Consider the following 20,550-nt stretch of genomic DNA (forward strand, 5'->3'; position numbering starts at 1 on the left):
AGCTGAGATGGCGATAAACCCTAGTGAGAGATGGGGGCTGTGAGGGAGGGGGGAGAGAGAGAGCGAGAGAGAGGTATGGCCTTCCAGGGAGCAGGAACAGCTTAAGCTGGCTGGACTGAGAAGAATGTCCCCATAAGGGAGCTATGCCTGAAATAAGGGGTGTAGCCGTAGCTGGACGGGAGAGTGAAGGAGGAGGAAAATCTTGGCCGAAACCGGTAGCAAAAAGGGGCGGCACAAGCGTTGACTGGCTGTGCAGGGTGGGACCAGGGCGGGGTGGAGGCGGGGCGGGAAAAGGAGGGGCGTGGCCGGGGTCGGAGGGCGGAGTTCCGAGGAGAGACGGCTGGGGAGGCTGCGGTGAGGGAGGTGGGCGGGGAGGCGGGATGGGCGGTGAAGAAGCCCGGCCCCGCAGAGGAGGCGGGCTGAGACGTAACGGGGACAAGAAGGGGCCGGAAGGGGGTGGCCGCCGGTCCGGCCCCGCCCCGGGGCCGCCTCCCCGCGGGTTCCGTTGGCCGTGGCGGCAGCTGAAGCTGTGGCGGCGGTGGCCGCGGGGTGGGCGTAAGATGGCGACAACGGCGGCGGGAGCCCTGGGCCTGCTGTGGGGCTGGCTGTGGAGCGAGCGCTTCTGGCTGCCCCAGAACGTGAGCTGGGCCGACCTCGAGGGGCCAGGCGACGGCTACGGCTACCCGCGGGCCCGGCACATCCTCTCGGTGTTCCCGCTGGCGGCGGGCGTGTTCTCCGTGAGGCTGCTCTTCGAGCGGTGAGAGCCCGCGGGCGAGCGGCGCGAAGGGCTGTGGGCGCGAGCTGGTGAAGCCGGCCCGGGGGGAGAGGCGGAGGTCGAGGACCGGAAGACGAACTGCAGGGAAAGCCCGGAAGCAGGGGGCTGGGAGAGCCTGGGCCGCGCGCGGGATGCTCCGAGGGTGGCCGAGGTGGTCGTGGAGCCTAGGTAAAGACAGGGAGTTTGGGGCTTGGACATTGAAAGAGTGAGAGTCGAAGGGGACACTGGACCCATTCAATTTGAGAGCCCGGGGTGGGTGTCTCATAGGCCTCGCCCCAACCTCCAAGGATTCTGCAGACCAAGAAACAGGTTGAGTGTGAGCTGCGACCGAGAACCCGAGGCGGGAAACAAGAAAGGGCTGCCAGAACCAGAACTAGTTGGGGGCATGGAAGCTGAAGGGTCGGCGCAAGAGCCAGACGTTCCAAGCCGAAGGAATGGGTTCATGGGAAGATAAGATTTGTGAGGGCACTTTAGTTCCAGAGAGTTGAGGGGCACAGGATTAGTTAGGCCCTAAGCCTTGGTTCGTCACACCGCATGGACGCGTGTGTGTGTGTGTGTGTGTGTGTGTTTAAATAAAATTCTGCCAGAGCCCGTAAGAGAGTAGAAATCTGGTAGGGATAGGGTGTGGTGGAGCCTGAGGCTTCCAGAGTATGGAAAGGTGTCAAATTAGTTGCAGAACAGGCCTTGGAGGCCTGAAATGGAAGGAGGAGTGGTCATGTTGAAAGGATGGAGAGCCTTAAGGCGTATGAGACAACAGCTGTATTGAGACAACAGCTGTATTGAGCCAGCTTCTAAGTGACCATGTGTTCTTGACAAAAAGTGTTTTCACTTTTCATTGAGTGAGCGGCTCCTGTCTGCTGTCTAAGATAAAGATATTCATTGAGGACTTGTGGTGGTGATTTTACAATGTGGACTTATAGCTGTGAGTGATTTTGATCGAGTCTACTCATACCCCGGGAAAGGTGACTTCTTTCTGCATAGGTCTCAGGTAATGAGGATGGCACTTTGACATCTTTTGTTCCTTTGGCCTATAGAGCAGGAATGCCCTTTCGAGGACAGGACTATATTGCAGATAGACTACTCTGTTACTGTCTGAAAATCTAATATTATCTGTTTTGGATTACTTTGATTTGCCTGCTATTTCTGACACAGAAATCTTTCAAAATATATGTTATATGTTTCCCACCATTCATCCATTATTTAACAGTGTTTATGTATTGTCGTCAAAGTGCTGTGCCAGAAGTTTAAGTATAGTCATTGTATTAAGTATTCCTGGGGTGGAGGCACAAACCACTTGTCCCTCTTAGGAGTAACCTAGGTCCAGGTACTCGCCACCTTCGCATCTGTATATGAGAGCTAAAAAAAAGAGAAAGACAGTATAATGACTGAAAAGGAAAATACACAATTCAGGAGAGAAAAAAAAAGTTCATTGTCCTAGGAAAAGATTCTCTGCTTTTCATATAAATATATACTAATATGGAAATTTCCCCAAGTTAGTGGTAAGAGGAACTAGCTTGTTGCTTCTAAACACTCATTTTATATAAGCTTGCATATATCTTCAGATTTCCCAGGAGTGCCCCCAGGTGACTGTGAAGACGGACATATCCCCTGGCACAGCCACTGGAAAGGATCCTTTTTACCTGTGGGAATTCTATCTGAATGTTTCTATGGTGCTCCAGTGTCAGGGGAGAAGGGGTGGATGGGAATACTGATGTGAAAGCATTCTAGCATGATATTCCTTGGTTAGTAAGGACAGGTACCTTGTTCATGTCATGTTTGACCTTAGGAAAGTTTAAGCCTAGAAGCAGTCTTGCTACTTTGTTTCTCTTTAAGACCTACCACTTTAGTTAGCAATAGAAATTACAGCTGGATTACCAGTTCTTCTCTTACTGTGCTGGACTTCCATAAAGGTAATAGAAGCCACTTTTAGAGTGTAGAAAAAGATATATCAGAAATATTGGTTCAGTTATTCTCTTTCCTACATTTTCTCCTTTCTCAAATCCTAACCACTTAGTTTCTAAAAGTGATTCATATAATAATCATAAACTGTTAAGAGCTAGAACTCCAACCTCCATTTATATAAATAGTAAACTAAGGCTTAGAAACATTTTGCAGCTTTTCAGAGGCTGCATACTCACCTGGGGGAGGAGGTAGAACCAAGATCCAGAGTGTTTTCCCCTGCCCCATGCTCTTTCCACTGTATGATGTGGACACTTTTCATATTCCTTAAAACCCCCTTTCAAGAGTTAAGATTTAACCTGCCATTCCTACTATTCTAGGATTTGGAGAACAAATCCATGTACATCTTATTCTTGGTTATTTAATATAATGTATTTGACCTGAAATTTGCATTTTTTGTTTCAAATTGTTCTGCATATATTAATGTCTTACACTATGCCCTTTGATAAATTATCTCTGTGTTGTTTTAAGAATATCCTAAAGAAAAAATACAGAGTTTACAGTTTATCCTTACTTTCTCTTTCTTCTCTTCACACCAAGCATTTGTTTATTTTATTATTATTATTTTATAATTTTATTTATTTATTTATGGCTGCGTTGGGTCTTCCTTGTTGCGTGCAGGCTTCCTCTAGTTGCGGCGAGCGGGGGCTACTCTTGGTTGGGGTGCGCTGACTTCTCAATGCGGTGGCTTCTCGTTGCGGAGCACGGGCTCTAGGCATGCGGGCTTCGGTATTTGTGGCACGTGGGCTCAGTAGTTGTGGCTTGAGGGCTCTAGAGCGCAGGCTCAGTAGTTGTGGCGCACGGGCTTAGTTGCTCCGCGGCATGTGGGAGCTTCCTGGGCCAGGGCTTAAACCCGTGTCCCCTGCATTGGCAGGCGGATTCTTAACCACTGCGCCACGAGGGAAGTCCCCATTTTATTCTTTAAGTTCCCACATTCCCTGGAGAGCTGTAGCCTCGTCTGATAGGGACGATTTGAAAAGCCACCTGACCATATATTAATGTGTCTAGCTATTTCGCTAAAGAACTGCAGATAGGAGATTATTACCTACTGAAGAACAGAGGCTTTTTCCTTTGTGGGCTTCTGCTAAGTGGTTGCATTATGGTGGCCTGCACCTTGCAAAATACCTTAGATATGGCATGTGGTCAGTAAATTCTGATTGAATGTTTGAGAAGGGTCCACCCTCGTCTACTCAGATGCTCAGAGGAGTAACCGGAATCTAGATCTTCAACATGAAATAGATGTTTGGCTTGACTGAGAGAGACAAAACTATAATTCCTTTGTTTCTGTTAAATTTCACCATACTATATTTGCATTCTGTGCACCTTTCTGCAGTTTCTTTTTCTTTTTCCCCACCCCCCATGCACACACTCATGCTACCCTATACCCTATCAAAAGAGAGATAAGAAACTCTTCCATCTGTTCTTTAAAACTTCTTTTAATATTACACTGATGATTGAGACCTGAGGGAATGAATAGTCCAAGCTAGGTCTGCCGTGTCTTACTTAAATTGGATCTTAAAGATAAAATTGTTTGAAATTTAATATCTAGTCCCTGAGCACTTATTCCTTGGGATCAAGTATGAGCTTGAGACTTAATATTGATATCATCAGAGCTACATAGGCTCATTTATTTTGAATATGGTATTGCAATAGGAGCTTTATGTTGCCAGGAGAAAGAGAAAATTGTTTTGTGAATTATATAGGAGATAGATTAGAGCTCTCCTTGCTGCTCATTCATTATTCCAGTCCCCTCTTCTCTCCTGCTACTTCCAAGGCAACCTCACTGGCATGTCTAAGGAACTTTCTCAATACCATTCTCTGGCACAGGGGACTAACAGACTCACTTACTGGCCTATCTTGTAACTAGAAACAAGAGCAGTGACTCATTTTTTTGTGCACATTTCTTAACCACTCATTTCATCTTCCTCTTGTAAACCTTGCTACCTCTGCTGCATGCTGCCTTTTTTTTTTTTTTCCTGTTCGTCCCCACTTTTGCCAAGTGGAGGAAGAAGAACCTTTTTCCTCTTCCTGACAGACCTGCTGCCTTCCTTCTAGGTCCATGTCATGTCACAACATTGTGACCCAGTATTAGTAGGTCCTCCAGACTGGAGAGAGGCGTTGGGAGGAATGGACGTAGCTGCTGACTAGGTTGTAAGGGAGATTGCCCATTCCACTACATCCCTGAAGGTATTCTCTTGGGCCTTATTGAATTGTAAATCACAGAATTAAGTCAGGTTTGCAGATCCAGCAGAGTGAGATTGAAAAAGGTGGTCACATGGCTCTGCCCTTATCTAAGAACCCACCTCTTACTAAGCTCCAGATGATCAGAAGCCTTATGTGTCCCTCCTCTCTCCTGGAAAAATTTCCCCAGCCCTTTCTGTGCAGTGGGTGTTGATGCTCTGCAGACAACCCTGAATACTGTCATGACTGAGGTCAGGTTCCTGGCTTACCCCTGGAGACAATATATTTGTCACAGAAAAGAAACATGTCAGATATTTTTGCTTTAGCCACTTCCTGATTCAGAAAACTAGGGTCTCCTAGCTGGGTAAAGAAGAAATTAATGGGGAGAAGAGGAGGCATCAAGTGAACTCTGTACCCTCCTTATAGAGTGGGGAGGGGGAGATGTACCTATTTTGGCTTCCTCACCAGAGGTAGTTTTAGGCAGATAAAGCTGCTTTCTAAAGAATTCACTGAGTTATGGGCTCTGTGTGGTCGAATCCACTCCTACTTTATCTTTGGGGAAGTTAATTGAGGTGTTGCTGCAAAAGGAGTTAACCATAGTCACTTCTAACTAAAAAAAAAATCTGAAACTAGTTTTCCTAGATGCAAAGGCAGTTTTCCTAGATATGAACTCTCTCTGAATTATCTAGTACTGTGGTTTCCAGTATAGGAGCCACTAGCTAGTACAGTAGCTACTAGCTTTTGGGGATTTCAACTGTGACTGGTCAGCATTGAGATGTGTTCTAAGTGTAGAATACACACCGGATTTTGAAGACTTAATGCAGGAAAAAAAAATGTAAACTATCTCAATTTTTAACATTGATTACATATTGACATGGTAGTATTTTGGATATATCGGGTTAAACAAAGTATATTATCAAAATTAATTTCACCTGTTTCTTTTTTACTTTTTTTAAAGTGCCTATCAGAAAATTTAAAATTACATATGTGGCTCACATTATTTCTATTGAGCAGTGCTGATGATAGTGATTCAAATAAGTATTAATAACCAAGAAGAGAATTTTAATGTAGATTCACATTTGATTTATTTTTTATTTTTTAAAATTTATTTTAAAGTATGTTTTTTAAAAATATTTATTTATTTAATTTTTTTTTGTCTGTGTCAGTCTTAGTTGCGGCCCGCAGGATCTTTCGTTGCAGTGCACGGGCTTCTCTCTAGTTGTAGTGTGTGAGTTTTCTCTCTCTAGTTGTGGCGCGCGGGCTCCAGAGCACGTGGGCTCTGTGGTTTGTGGCATGCCAGCTCTCTAGTTGAGGCACGCAGGCTCAGTAGTTGTGGCACGCTGGCTTAGTTGCCCCGTAGCATGTGGGATCTTAGTTCCCCGACCAGGATCGAACCCGCGTCCGCTGCATTGGAAGGCGGATTCTTTACCACTGGACCACCAGGGAAGTCCCTGATTTTGTTTTTAAGCACCAGAAGGTGATTAGTCCTGAGTATATTGGACCAGGTTTTAAACAGTGGGGCTTTCTAAAAAATTATAGTAATAATGGGATTTTAAAAATGTAAATCATTTTCTGAATGATTTAAATGACTAGTTATAGTCTATTTTGAGTAACTGTCGATTAACAGTGCCTTCTAGCCAAGTATTGCTCTGGAGTTTTTTTCTTCTGCATATATTTCCTCAGTTGAGTAGTTAATGATGTGTAAACAAATAAGTTTGTCAAGTAGTTCATTGTACATGAGGTGCTACACAGCCCTGATAAGGCAATGAGAATAATCAAACTATTGTATTCTTCTCAAAACTATGGAGTTTCTTAAAAAGGGTATATATCTTGTAGTCTTTAGTTCTGGGGTAGTGTCAGCATTTGTAAGAAGTCTCAATTATAGGCACAAAGGGTCTCAAACTAAATCAGATTGTTGTGGTTGTGTTTAATACTTCTTGGGGAAATCTACAGTTATAGACTGAAATTAGTTAACTTGAATTTCTACTGATTCTCCAGAAATCATTGACCTCCTACATGTAGCTGGTAGGTTATCTGATGACCCAGGAGGACAGGTGGCCACATTTCCTTGAAACGCTTTACCTTTTAGTTGAGAATTAAGTTTTTACCCATTTGTTCATCTGTTCATTCTTCAACAATTATTTATTGGGAGCTTAGTATATGCCAGATATCAAACTAAGTGCCAAGGGTAAAAAAGTAAGTCATGGTGTCTACCTGCAGGAAGAGAGCAAGAAAACCAGTGGTTAAAATAGAGTGTAATGAATGTATGCACAAGGTTAAGTCATGGGAATTTGGAAGAGGTGGATTCGGTTCCTTTTAACAGTTATTAACTGAAATACAGGCTTAATGTCCCACTAACAAACACTTGTTTCTTGAATTATGAAGGATGGTAAAAACTTCTTAAGAAAAAGCTTTTTGTTAACCTTTTTCTCTAATCCACCTCTTATTCAACATGCATGCATTTGTGTTCCTACTTTAAGCAAATGCATTAAGTAGTATAATTACTCACCCATTTAAAAGATAAATATGTTTAATGAAAGAAATGTATGTAGGTAGTTGGAGGAGTTCTTAAACAATGAGAGTCTTAGGGACCTCCAACTGTTCTCCAGCCATACTTTGAGAACTGCTGCTACTTGCTGCTCTATAGCAAGTAAAATATTCATTAGCTACTGTATAATAAAGCTACAACTTAGTCTTAAATTAGTTTGTGTCTGTGAAGCATTTTAATATACTTATATACTCTAAGTAATTCTTATTATCTCACGACTTACTTCTCTCATAATAAGGTAAGGTGTAAGCAGAATGCTGATCCTTCTTTCTCATCACAGTACCAAGTAGGTTCATCAGATTGCACAGTTATTAGTCATCTTAATTCTTTAAGGCCCTCTTATAGGTCTAAGTGAAGATAACAAATTGGCCAATTAAAAAAAAATAGTCCTTAAAAAAACCTGCAAAGATTACTTGCACACCGACCATGCAAGAAATGTTGGATTTGGTGGTATAGGTGTCCTTGAGAAGTGCAGTACCTCGTACACAGCAAGCACATATGTGTACAACAAATGTGTATAACACATTTGCTTGTACATAGCAAATCCTGTCCTCTTAAGAATTTACTCAGAAAAATACACTGATGTGCATGCATATGTATAGGGAATATACAAAATAATATATGGTTGGGAGTCAACAGCACATAAGTGAATAAATAGTATAATTTAGTAATTCTTAAATCTTTTGTTCTCAGCATTTTTTTTTTTTACTCTTAAAAATTATTGAGGATCCCAAGGAGTTTTTGTAGATGTAAGTCACATATACCTCTCAATTTTTTCATGTTTGAAATTGAAATCGAGACATTTAAGAAATATATTTATTATTTCATTAAAAATAACAAAAATAGGACTTCCCTGGTGGCGCAGTGGTTAAGAATCTGCCTGCCAATGCAGGAGACACGGGTTTGATCCCTGGTCCAGGAAGATCCCACATGCTGCGGAGCAGCTAAGCCCGTGCACCACAATTACAGAAGCCCACGTGCCTAGAGCCCGTGCTCCGCAACAAGAAAAGCCACTGCAGTGAGAAGCCCGCGCACCGCAAGGAAGAGTAGCCGCCACTCGCTGCTACTAGAGAAAGCCCGCGCACAGCAACAAAGACCCAAGCAGCCAAAAATAAATTAAAAAAAAAAAAAAGCCTATTATGTGTTAACATAAATAACATTTTTGAAAGATAATTTTCTAAACAAAAAAAATATTTAGAGGAAAACATTGATTTTATATTTTTGCAGATCTCTTTAATGTCTGGCTTAGTAGAAGATAGCTGGATTCTCCTCGCCAGCTTCTACATTCAACCCCTTGTGATATGTTGTTTTGGTTGAAGTGTATAAATAAAAGCTGGCTTTACACAGATATGTTATTGGAAGGGGGAAGTATTTTATCTTTGATACTACAGCAAAACACAAGGAGTAGTTTCTTAGAGGTTGGTTAGAATCTGAAACCATATCAATGAGCTTTCCATTCATGTTAAAATCCACTGGTCTGTCTTACACTTTGAATGGACATCATGTATTGGTCACTTGAAAAATACTAGTTCACTAAGTTATACAGATATCCTAAATGTCAATACATTTCATTATACAGTATTAAAAAAATCATATAGTTAATCTCACTGTAACAATCTCATAAGAAAAACCTTGAAGTATTGGGACGTTGTCAAGCTCAAAGGCAGATATATGGTCTCTAAACTTCTAATTTTCACTTGAAAGCTTGAATTTTATCAATGGCAAGAGTGTTTGTTTTTTGAAGTGACATGCTTATTTCATTCATCTTTAAGAAAATGTCTCTGAAATACCCAGTTCCTGAATAACCGTAGTTTGTCTGTCAGTCATTCTTTTGGGTAAAAATGGTGTTCTTTGTAAAAAGTGATTTTAGTTCAGCATACAACTCAATCAGTCAAACAAGTGCATTTCTTTGAGACAACCATATCCGTTGGTATGCAATAAAAGTGCTTTCTGTGTACTTCCCATTTTATCACAGAATACTTTTTAAGAATGTACTCAAGGGTTGGCATTTAATAAAATTAATCATTTGTATTGCTTCATCAAGGACATTCTTTAGTGAAACTGGCTTTGTTGTTGTTGTTGTTAAGTAAGAGGCTATAGCAAGAAAGAATACAATAACTACTACTGCAGTTTGGTGCCACTGCCCTGATTTGTGCTCAGCTTCCATAAATTTACCCACCATTGCTTTTTTTGCATCATCATTGTAAATATCAACACCATAACAAAGGCAAATGTCTTAATATTATTACGAAAATAGTTTTGACTTTATGAGCCCCCAGAGAGTATCTCAGGGATGCTCTGGGGTCTGTGGACCATACAGACCCTCTGCCGTTATTGAATGAGATCACCCAGGGTTGAGTGTGTAGAGTAAGGTAAGAATCTGCATAGAACCCTGAGGAAACACTGTGTTTTAGGAAAAGGCAGAGGAAAAAGAAACCCAAAAGAAGATAAGAGGTATGACAGCCATAGAGTATTTGATAATATCAGTAGTTAGCATTTAATAAGTACTTACTTTTCCCAGGCACTGTTCTAAGTACTAAACATTGAATCTTCATAGTAACTTTATGAAGTAGGTAGATACTGTGGTTATCCTCATTTTACGGATAAGAAAACTGAAGCAAGGAGAAAGTTAAGTAACTTGTCCAAGGTGACCCAACTAGCAGTGCACACCAAGAAGTCTAGTTCTACTGCCAGAAAGATAGAGGGAGAAAACTAGGAAGAGTGTGACAGAAAGGAAGCTAAGAGGAAAGAGCATTTGAGAACATGCTCAATAATGTCAAATGGCACTAAGTGGTCAGGTAAGATGCAGGCCTGAAAGGCATCCATTTGATTTCACAATAAGGAGATCATTGATGACTTTGGCAAGAGCAGCTTCAGTGAAGTATATGGTCAGAAGCCAGATGAGAGAGAGAGGAAGGTTGAGGAATGAGTCGGAGTTAGAAGGGAAGTCATGAGAAGAGGACTTTTTCAAGAACTTTAGTTGTGAGGTGGGTGAGAGCCAGAGGGTGTGAGGGACAGGAAGCACTGTTTTAAGATGGGAAAACTTGAGCATGTTCAAGGTCTGATGAGAAGAAACAAGTAGAGAATGAAGCCAAAGGTAATAGAAAAAAATAGGAATAAATAGAATGAAATTTCTAATCAGGAAGAGAATGGATATAAAGCACAGGGATATTAGTTTTAGATAAAGTGGTTCTGATGCAGGAAGTGAAGGCATTCCCTTCTCTTCTTAGTGGAGAGTCTTGAGAGTCTTAGCTATTTCCACTTCTTTCTTCCTCCCCTTTATATCTTTCACTGCTATAACTCATTACTATCTTTTAGAGTCTCCATTTTATTGGAATTTCTTTGGTGAAGGTTACCACCGGTCTCCAAATTGCCAAATCCATTGGATACTGAAATCCTTGTCTTACTTGATCTCTACCTCATTTGATACAACTCGACCTCTGACATTCCTGTCCCCTAAATTCACCTTTTATGTTGGTGTTTCCCAGTATTCTGACCTTGGTTCTCTTTTTAGTTTATATTCCTTTCTTATGTAGTCACATCCACCCTCACAATTTTAGCTACCACCTATATTCTCATTCTCTCATTCTCTTTTTTTCTCTTTTCTCATACCTTTTTGTCTGTGTCTGTGTGTATGTATCTTAAGCCCTTTTTCCAAGCTTATTTGCCTACTAGACTGTTGCATTTCAATGTTCCATGGGTACTTCAAATTCAGCATGCACACAACTCATCTTTCACTCCCAAATTGCTTTTCTTATCTTATTCTCTACTTGGTTGAGGCTCCATAATCAACTTAGTTTCCCAATCCGGAAACATAGAAGGCACCCTTGATTTTTCCTTTTCTTTTGCCTCCTACGTCTATCCGGTCACCAAGTTCTATCGGTTTCACTTTCTCACCATCAATTGAATCTAACCTTGCCTTTCCATTTCTATAGCCTTACTTAGTTCAGTGCTTTATTACTTATAGCATGGATTTTTTACAATAGCCTAAAGCCTTTCAGTGACTCTCCATTAACTACAGGATAAAGTTCAAGCTTAGCATAACATGCAGGGTACCTGTGACCTGGCCCCTAACTACTTGTATAGTTCTATCCCCTGTCATTGTCACCACCTCTATTCCCGATTTGTACATTGCATACTTCTCTAAGCCCTTTCTTATCTCTTTGCTTTAGTACATGCTGTTCCCTCTGCCTGAGTGTCCTTTTTATTTTTTTAATTTTTTTTAACTTTTAAAAACATTTATTTTTTAACATCTTTATTGGAGTATAACTGCTTTACAGTGTTGTGTTAGTTTCTGCTGTGTAATAAAGTGAATCAGCTATATACATACGTATATCCCTATATCCCCTCCCTCTTGCATCTCCCTCCCACCCTCCTTATCCCACCACTCTAGGTGGTTGCAAAGCACCGAGCTGATCTCCCTGTGCTATGCAGCTACTTCCCACTAGCTATCTATTTTACATTTGGTAGTGTATATATGTCAGTGCTACTCTCTCAGTTCGTCCCAACTTACGTTTCCCCCTCCCCGTGTCCTCAAGTCCATTCTCTATGTCCATGTCTCTATTCCTGTCCTGCCCTTAGGTTCATCAGAACCTTTTTTTTTTTAGATTCCATATATATGTGTTAGCATACAGTATTTGTTTTTCTCTTTCTGACTTACTTCACTCTGTGTGACAGACTCTAGGTCCATCCACCTCACTACAAATAACTCAATTTCATCTCTTTTTATGGCTGAGTAATATTCCATTGTATGTATATGCCCCATCTTCTTTGTCCATTCATCTGTCGATGGCCACTTAGGTTGCTTCCATGTCCTGGCTATTGTAAATAGTGCTGCAGTGAACATTGTGGTACATGACTCTTTTTGAATTATGGTTTTCTCAGAGTATATGACCCATTGCTGGGTCATATGGTAGTTCTAGTTTTAGTTGTTTAAGGAACCTCCACACTGTTCTCCACAGTGGCTCCATAGTGGCTGTATCAATTTACATTCCCACCAACAGTGCAAGAGGGTTCCCTTTTCTCCACACCCTCTCCAGCATTTATTGTTTGTATATTTTTTGATGATGGCCATTCTGACTGGTGTGAGGTGATACCTCACTGTAGTTTTGATTTGCATTTCTCTAATGTTTAGTGATGTTGAGCATCTTTTCATGTGTTTGTTGCCAATCTGTGTATCTTCTTTGGAGAAATGTCTATTTAGGTCTTCTGTCCATTTTTGGATTGGGTTGTTCTTTAGAGAAATATCTATTTAGGTCTTCTGCCCATTTTTGGATTGGGTTGTTTGTTTTTTTGATATTGAGCTGCATGAGCTGCTTGTATATTTTGGAGATTATTCCTTTGTCAGTTGCTTCATTTGCAAATATTTTCTCCCATCCTGAGGGTTGTCTTTTCGTCTTTTTTATGGTTTTCTTTGCTGTGCAAAAGCTTTTAAGTTTCATTAGGTCCCATTTGTTTATTTTTGTTTTTATTTCCATTTCTCTAGGAGGTGGGTCAAAAATGATCTTGCTGTGATTTATGTCATAGAGTGTTCTGCCTATGTTTTCCTCTAAGAGTTTTATAGTATCCGGCCTTACTTACATTTAGGTCATTAATCCATTTGCAGTTTATTTTTGTATACGGTGTTAGGGAGTGTTCTAATTTCATTCTTTTACATGTAGCTGTCCAGTTTTCCCAGCACCACTTATTGAAGAGGCTGTCTTTTCTCCATTGTATTCTCTTGCCTCCTTTATCAAAGATAAGGTGACCATATGTGCGTGGATTTATCTCTGGGCTTTCTATCCTGTTCCATTGATCCATATTTCTGTTTTTGTGCCAGTACCATACTGTCTTGATTACTGTAGCTTTGTAGTATAGTCTGAAATCAGGGCGCCTGATTCCTCCAGCTCTGTTTTTCTTTCGGGGTCTTTTGTGTTTCCATACAAATTGTGAAATTTTTTGTTCTAGTTCTGTGAAAAATGCCATTGGTATTTTGGTAGGGGTTGCACTGAATCTGTAGGTTGCTTTGGGTAGCATAGTCATTTTCACAATGTTGATTCTTCCAATCCAAGAACATGGTATATCTCTCCACCTGTTTGTATCATCTTTAATTTCTTTCATCAGTGTCTTATAGTTTTCTGCATACAGGTCTTTTGTCTCCTAGGTAGGTTTATTCCTCGGTATTTTATTCTTTTTGTTGTAGTGGTAAATGGGAGTGTTTCTTTAATTTCTCTTTCAGATTTTTCATCATTAGTGTATAGGAATGCAAGAGATTTCTGTGCATTAATTTTGTATCCTGCTACTCTACCAAATTCATTGATTAGCTCTAGTAGTTTTCTGGTAGCATCTTTAGGATTCTCTATGAATATTATCGTGTCATATGCAAACAGTGACAGTTTTACGTCTTCTTTTCCAATTTGGATTCCTTTTATTTCCTTTTCTTCTCTTATTGCTGTGGCTAAAACTTCCAAAACTGTTGAATAGTAGTGGTGAGAGTGGGCAACCTTGTCTTGTTCCTGATCTTAGAGGAAATGCTTTCAGTTTTTCACCATTGAGAACGATGTTGGCTGTGGGTTTCTCAATATATGGCCTTTATTATGTTGAGGTAGGTTCCCTCTATGCCCACTTTCTAGAGAGTTTTTATCTTAAATGGGTGTTGAATTTTGTCAAAAGCTTTTTCTGCATCTATTGAGATTATCACATGGTTTTTATCCTTCAATTTGTTAATATGGTATATCACATTGATTGATTTGCATATATTGAAGAATCCTTGGCATTCCTGGGATAAAGCCCACTTGATCATGGTGTATGATCCTTTTTTTTTTTTTTTTAAACATCTTTATTGAAGTATAATTGCTTTACAATGGTGTGTTAGTTTCTGCTTTATAACAAAGTGAATCAGTTATACATATGTTCCCATATCTCTTCCCTCTTGCATCTCCCTCCCTCCCACCCTCCCTATCCCACCCCTCTAGGTGGTCACAAAGCACCGAGCTGATCTCCCTGTGCTATGCGGCTGCTTCCCACTAGCTATCTATTTTACATTTGGTAGTGTATATATGTCCATGACACTCTCTCACCCTGTCACATCTCACCCCTCCCCCTCCCCATATCCTCAAGTCCATTCTCTAGTAGGTCTGTGTCTTTATTCCCGTCTTGCCACTAGGTTCTTCATGACCTTTTTTTTTTTTTTTCCTTAGATTCCATATATATGTGTTAGCATACTGTATATCTTTTTCTCTTTCTGACTTACTTCACTCTGTATGACAGACTCTAACTCCATCCACCTCATTACAAATACCTCCATTTCATTTCTTTTTATGGCTAAGTAATATTCCATTGTATATATGTGCCACATCTTCTTTATCCATTCATCCGATGATGGACACCTAGGTTGCTTCCATGTCCTGGCTATTGTAAACAGAGCTGCAATGAATATTTTGGTACATGACTCTTTCTGAATTATGGTTTTCTCAGGGTATATGCCCAGTAGTGGGATTGCTGGGTCATATGGTAGTTCTATTTTTAGTTTTTTAAGGAACCTCCATACTGTTCTCCATAGTGGCTGTATCAATTTACATTGCCACCAACAGTGCAAGAGTGTTCCCTTTTCTCCACACCCTCTCCAGCATTTATTGTTTCTAGATTTTTTGATGATGGCCATTCTGACTGGTGTGAGATGATACCTCATTGTAGTTTTGATTTGCATTTCTCTAATGATTAATGATGTTGAGCATTCTTTCATGTGTCTGTTGGCAATCTGTATATCTTCTTTGGAGAAATGTCTATTTAGGTCTTCTGCCCATTTTTGGATTGGGTTGTTCGTTTTTTTGTTATTGAGCTGCATGAGCTGCTTGTAAATCTTGGAGATTAATCCTTTGTCAGTTGCTTCATTTGCAAATATTTTCTCCCATTCTGAGGGTTGTCTTTTGGTCTTGTTTATGGTTTCCTTTGCTGTGCAAAAGCTTTTAAGTTTCATTAGGTCCCATTTGTTTATTTGTGTTTTTATTTCCATTTCTGTAGAAGCTGGGTCAAAAATGATCTTGCTGTGATTTATGTCATAGAGTGTTCTGCCTATGTTTTCCTCTAAGAGTTTGATAGTGTCTGGCCTTACACTTAGGTCTTTAATCCATTTTGAGATTATTTTTGTGTATGGTGTCAGGGAGTGTTCTAATTTCATACTTTTACATGTACCTGTCCAATTTTCCCAGCACCACTTATTGAAGAGGCTGTCTTTTCTCCACTGTATATGCTTGCCTCCTTTATCAAAGATAAGGTGACCATATGTGCGTGGGCTTATCTCTGGGCTTTCTATCCTGTTCCATTGATCTATATTTCTGTTTTTGTGCCAGTACCAAACTGTCTTGATTACTGTAGCTTTGTAATATAGTCTGAAGTCAGGGAGCCTGATTCCTCCAGCTCCATTTTTCGTTCTCAAGATTGCTTTGGCTATTCGGAGTCTTTTGTGTTTCCATACAAATTGTGAAATTTTTTGTTCTAGTTCTGTGAAAAATGCCAGTGGTAGTTTGATAGGGATTGCATTGAATCTGTAGATTGCTTTGGGTAGCAGAGTCATTTTCACAATGTTGATTCTTCCAATCCAAGAACATGGTATATCTCTCCATCTATTTGTATCATCTTTAATTTCTTTCATCAGTGTCCTATAATTTTCTGCATACAGGTCTTTTGTCTCCTTAGGTAGGTTTATTCCTAGGTATTTTATTCTTTTTGTTGCAATGGTAAACGGGAGTGTTTTCTTAATTTCACTTTCAGATTTTTCATCATTAGTATATAGGAATGCAAGAGATTTCTGTGCATTAATTTTGTATCCTGCTACTTTACCAAATTCATTGATTAGCTCTAGTAGTTTTCTGGTAGCATCTTTTGGATTCTCTATGTATAGTATCATGTCATCTGCAAACAGTGACAGCTTTACTTCTTCTTTTCCGATTTGGATTCCTTTTATTTCTTTTTCTTCTCTGATTGCTGTGGCTAACACTTCCAAAACTATGTTGAATAATAGTGGTGAGAGGGGGCAACCTTGTCTTGTTCCTGATCTTAGTGGAAATGGTTTCAGTTTTTCACCATTGAGGACAATGTTGGCTGTGGGTTTGTCATATATGGCCTTTATTATGTTGAGGAAAGTTCCCTCTATGCCTACTTTCTGCAGGGCTTTTATCATAAATGGGTGTTGAATTTTGTCAAAAGCTTTCTCTGCATCTATTGAGATAATCATATGGTTTTTCTCCTTCAATTTGTTAATATGATGTATCACGTTGATTGATTTGCATATATTGAAGAATCCTTGCATTCCTGGAATAAACCCCACTTGATCATGGTGTATAATCTTTTTAATGTGCTGTTGGATTCTGTTTGCTAGTATTTTGTTGAGGATTTTTGCATCTATGTTCATCAGTGATATTGGCCTGTAGTTTTCTTTCTTTGTGACATCTTTGTCTGGTTTTGGTATCAGGGTGATGGTGGCCTCGTAGAATGAGTTGGGGAGTGTTCCTCCCTCTGCAATATTTTGGAAGAGTTTGAGAAGGATAGGTGTTAGCTCGTCTCTAAATGTTTGATAGAATTCGCCTGTGAAACCATCTGGTCCTGGGCTTTTGTGTGTTGGAAGATTTTTAATCACAGTTTCAATTTCAGTGCTTGTGATTGGTCTGTTCATATTTTCTATTTCTTCCTGGTTCAGTCTCGGCATGTTGTGCATTTCTAAGAATCTGTCCATTTCTTCCAGGTTGTCCATTTTATTGGCATAGAGTTGCTTGTAGTAATCTCTCATGATCGTTTGTATTTCTGCAGTGTCAGTGATTACTTCTCCTTTTTCATTTCTAATTCTATTAATTTGGGTCTTCTCCCTTTTTCTCTTGATGAGTCTGGCTCATGGTTTATCAATTTTGTTTATCTTCTCAAAGAACCAGCTTTTAGTTTCATTGATTTTTGCTATTGTTTCCTTCATTTCTTTTTCATTTATTTTTGATCTGATCTTTATGATTTCTTTCCTTCTGCTAGCTTTGGGGTTTTTTTGTTCTTCTTTCTCTAATTGCTTTAGGTGCAAGGTTAGGTTGTTTATTCGAGATGTTTCCTGTTTCTTGATGTAGGCTTGTATTGCTATAAACTTCCCTCTTAGAACTGCTTTTGCTGCATCGCATAGGTTTTGGATCGTCGTGTCTCCATTGTCATTTGTTTCTAGGTATTTTTTGATTTCCCCTTTGATTTCTTCAGTGATCACTTCGTTATTAAGTAGTGTATTGTGTAGCCTCCATGTGTTTGTATTTTTTACAGATCTTTTCCTGTAATTGATATCTAGTCTCATAGCGTTGTGGTCGGAAAAGATACTTGATACGATTTCAATTTTTTAAAATTTACCAAGGCTTGATTTGTGACCCAAGATATGATCTTGTATGATCCTTTTAATGTGCTGTTGGATTCTGTTTGCGAGTATTTTGTTGAGGATTTTTGCATCTGTGTTCATCAATGATATTGGCCTGTAGTAGGGTTTTTTTGTGACATCTTTGTCTACTTTTGGTGTCAGGGTGATGGTGGCCTCGTAGAATGAGTTTAGGGAGTGTTCCTCCCTCTGCTATATTTTGAAAGAGTTTGAGAAGAATAGGTGTTAGCTCTTCTCTAAATGTTTGATAGAATTTACCTGTGAATCCATCTGGTCCGGGGCTTTCATTTGTTGGAAGATTTTTAATCACAGTCTCAATTTCAGTCCTTGTGATTCATCTGTTTATATTTTCTATTTCTTCCTGGTTCAGTCTCGGAAGGCTGTGCTTTTCTAAGAATTTGTCCATTTCTTCCAGGTTGTCCATTTTATTGGCATATAGTTGCTTGTAATAATCTCTCATGATCCTTTGTATTTCTGCACTGTCAGTTGTTACTTCTTTTTCATTTCTAATTCTGTTGATTTGAGTGTTCTCCCTTTTCTACTTGATGAGTCTGGCTAATGGTTTATCAATTTTGTTTATCTTCTTGAAGATCCAGCTTTTAGTTTTACTGATCTTTGCTATTGTTTCCTTCATTTCTTTTTCATTTATTTCTGATCTGATCTTTATGATTTCTTTCCTTCTGTTAATTTTGTGTTTTTTATTTCTTCTTTCTCTAATTGATTTAGGTGTAAGGTTAGGTTGTTTATTTGAGGTTTTTCTTGTTTCTTGAGGCAGGATTGTATTGCTATAAACTTCCCTCTTAGAACTGCTTTTGCTGCATCCCATAGGTTTTGGGTTGTCATGTTTTCATTGTCATTTGTTTCTAGGTATTTTTTGATTTCCTCTTTGATTTCTTCAGTGATCTCTTGGTTATTTAGTAGCGTATTGTTTAGCCTCCATGTGTTTGTATTTTTTACAGTTTTTTTCCTGTAATTGATATATAGTCTCATAGCATTGTGGTCGGAAAAGATACTTGATACTATTTCAATTTTCTTAAATTTACCAAGGCTTGATTTGTGACCCAGGGTATGGTCTATCCTGGAGAACGTTCCATGAGCACTTGAGAAGAAAGTGTATTCTGTTGTTTTCGGAGGGAATGTCCTATAAATGTCAATTAAGTCCATCTTATTTAATGTGTCATTTAAAGCTTGTGTTTCCTTATTTATTTTCATTTTGGATGATCTGTCCATTGGTGAAAGTGGGGTGTTAAAGTCCCCTACTATGATTGTGTTACTGTCGATTTCCCCGTTTATGGCTGTTAGCATTTGCCTTATGCATTGAGGTGCTCCTATGTTGGGTGCATAAATATTTACAATTGTTATATCTTCTTCTTGGATTGATCCCTTGATCATTATGTAGTGTCCTTCTTTGTCTCTTGTAATAGTCTTTATTTTAAAGTCTGTTTTGTGTGATATGAGAATTGCTACTCCAGCTTTCTTTTGATTTCCATTTGCATGGAATATCTTTTTCCATCCCCTCACTTTCAGTCTGTATGTGTCCCTAGGTCTGAAGTGGGTCTCTTGTAGACAGCATATGTATGGGTTTTGTTTTTGTATCCATTCCGCCCATCTGTCTTGGTTGGAGCATTTAATCCATTTACATTTAAGGTAATTATCGATATGTATGTTCCTATTACATTTTCTTAATTGTTTTGGGTTTGTTTTTGTAGGTCTTTTCCTCCTCTTGCATTTCCTGCCTAGAGAAGTTTCTTTAGTATTTGTTGTAAAGCTGGTTTGGTGGTGCTGAATTCTCTTAACTTTTGCTTATCTGTAAAGGTTTTAATTTCTCCCGTTGAATCTGAATGAGATCCTTGCTGGGTAGAGTAATCCTGGTTGTAGGTTTTTCCCTTTCATCACTTTAAATATTTCCTGCCACTCCCTTCTGGCTTGCAGAGTTTCTGCTGAAAGATCAACTGTTAACCTTATGGGGATTCCCTTGTATGTTATTTGTTGCTTTTCCCTTGCTGCTTTTAATATTTTTTCTTTGTATTTAATTTTTGATAGTTTGATTAATATGTTTCTCGGCATGTTTCTCTTTGGGGTTATCCTGTATGGTACTCTCTGTGCTTCCTGGACTTGGTTGACTATTTCCTTTCCATGTTAGGGAAGTTTTCGACTATAATCTCTTAAAATATTTTCTCAGATCCTTTCTTTTTCTCTTCTTCTTCTGGGACCCCTATAATTCGAATGTTGTTGTGTTTAATGTTGTCCCAGAGGTCTCTGACACTGTCCTCAATTCTTTTTATTCTTTTTTCTTTATTCTGCTCCCTGGCAGTTATTTCCACCATTTTATCTTCCAGCTCACTTATCTGTTCTTCTGCCTCAGTTATTTGGTTATTGATTCCTTCTAGAGTATTTTTAATTTCATTTATTGTGTTGTTCACCATTGTTTGTTAGCTCTTTAATTCTTCTAGATCCTTGTTAAATGTTTCTTGTATTTTCTCCATTCTGTTTCCAAGATTTTGGATCATCTTTACTATCATTATTCTGAATTCTTTTTCAGGTAGGTTGTCCATTTCATCTTCGTTTATTTGGTCTTGTAGGTTTTTACCTTGCTCCTTCGTCTGTAACTTTTTTTTTGTCGTTTCTTTCTTTTTTTTTTTTTTTTTTTTTGATGTGTGGTGCTGTATTTCTGTCTTATTGGTTGTTTGGCCTGAGACGTCCAGTACTGGA

General features: G+C 39.4%; 1 protein-coding gene across 2 annotated transcripts in view; it reads left to right on the forward strand.

Annotated features, from left to right (window-relative positions):
• The first annotated feature begins 434 nt into the window (after positions 1 to 434).
• The window catches only part of CERS5 (ceramide synthase 5), a 41,489-nt gene continuing 21,373 nt past the window's right edge, over positions 435 to 20,550 (forward strand). The window contains exon 1 of one of the 2 annotated variants that reach the window (XM_061204308.1): positions 435 to 757. In XM_061204308.1, coding sequence (XP_061060291.1) covers positions 561 to 757 — 197 coding nt within the window. In that variant the 5' untranslated portion in view covers positions 435 to 560. The remainder of the gene's footprint in view (positions 758 to 20,550) is intronic. The other variant, XM_061204309.1, reaches the window with a different exon arrangement.

This window comes from Eubalaena glacialis, chromosome 11 (assembly GCF_028564815.1).
Source record: "Eubalaena glacialis isolate mEubGla1 chromosome 11, mEubGla1.1.hap2.+ XY, whole genome shotgun sequence".
NCBI lineage: Eukaryota > Metazoa > Chordata > Mammalia > Artiodactyla > Balaenidae > Eubalaena > Eubalaena glacialis.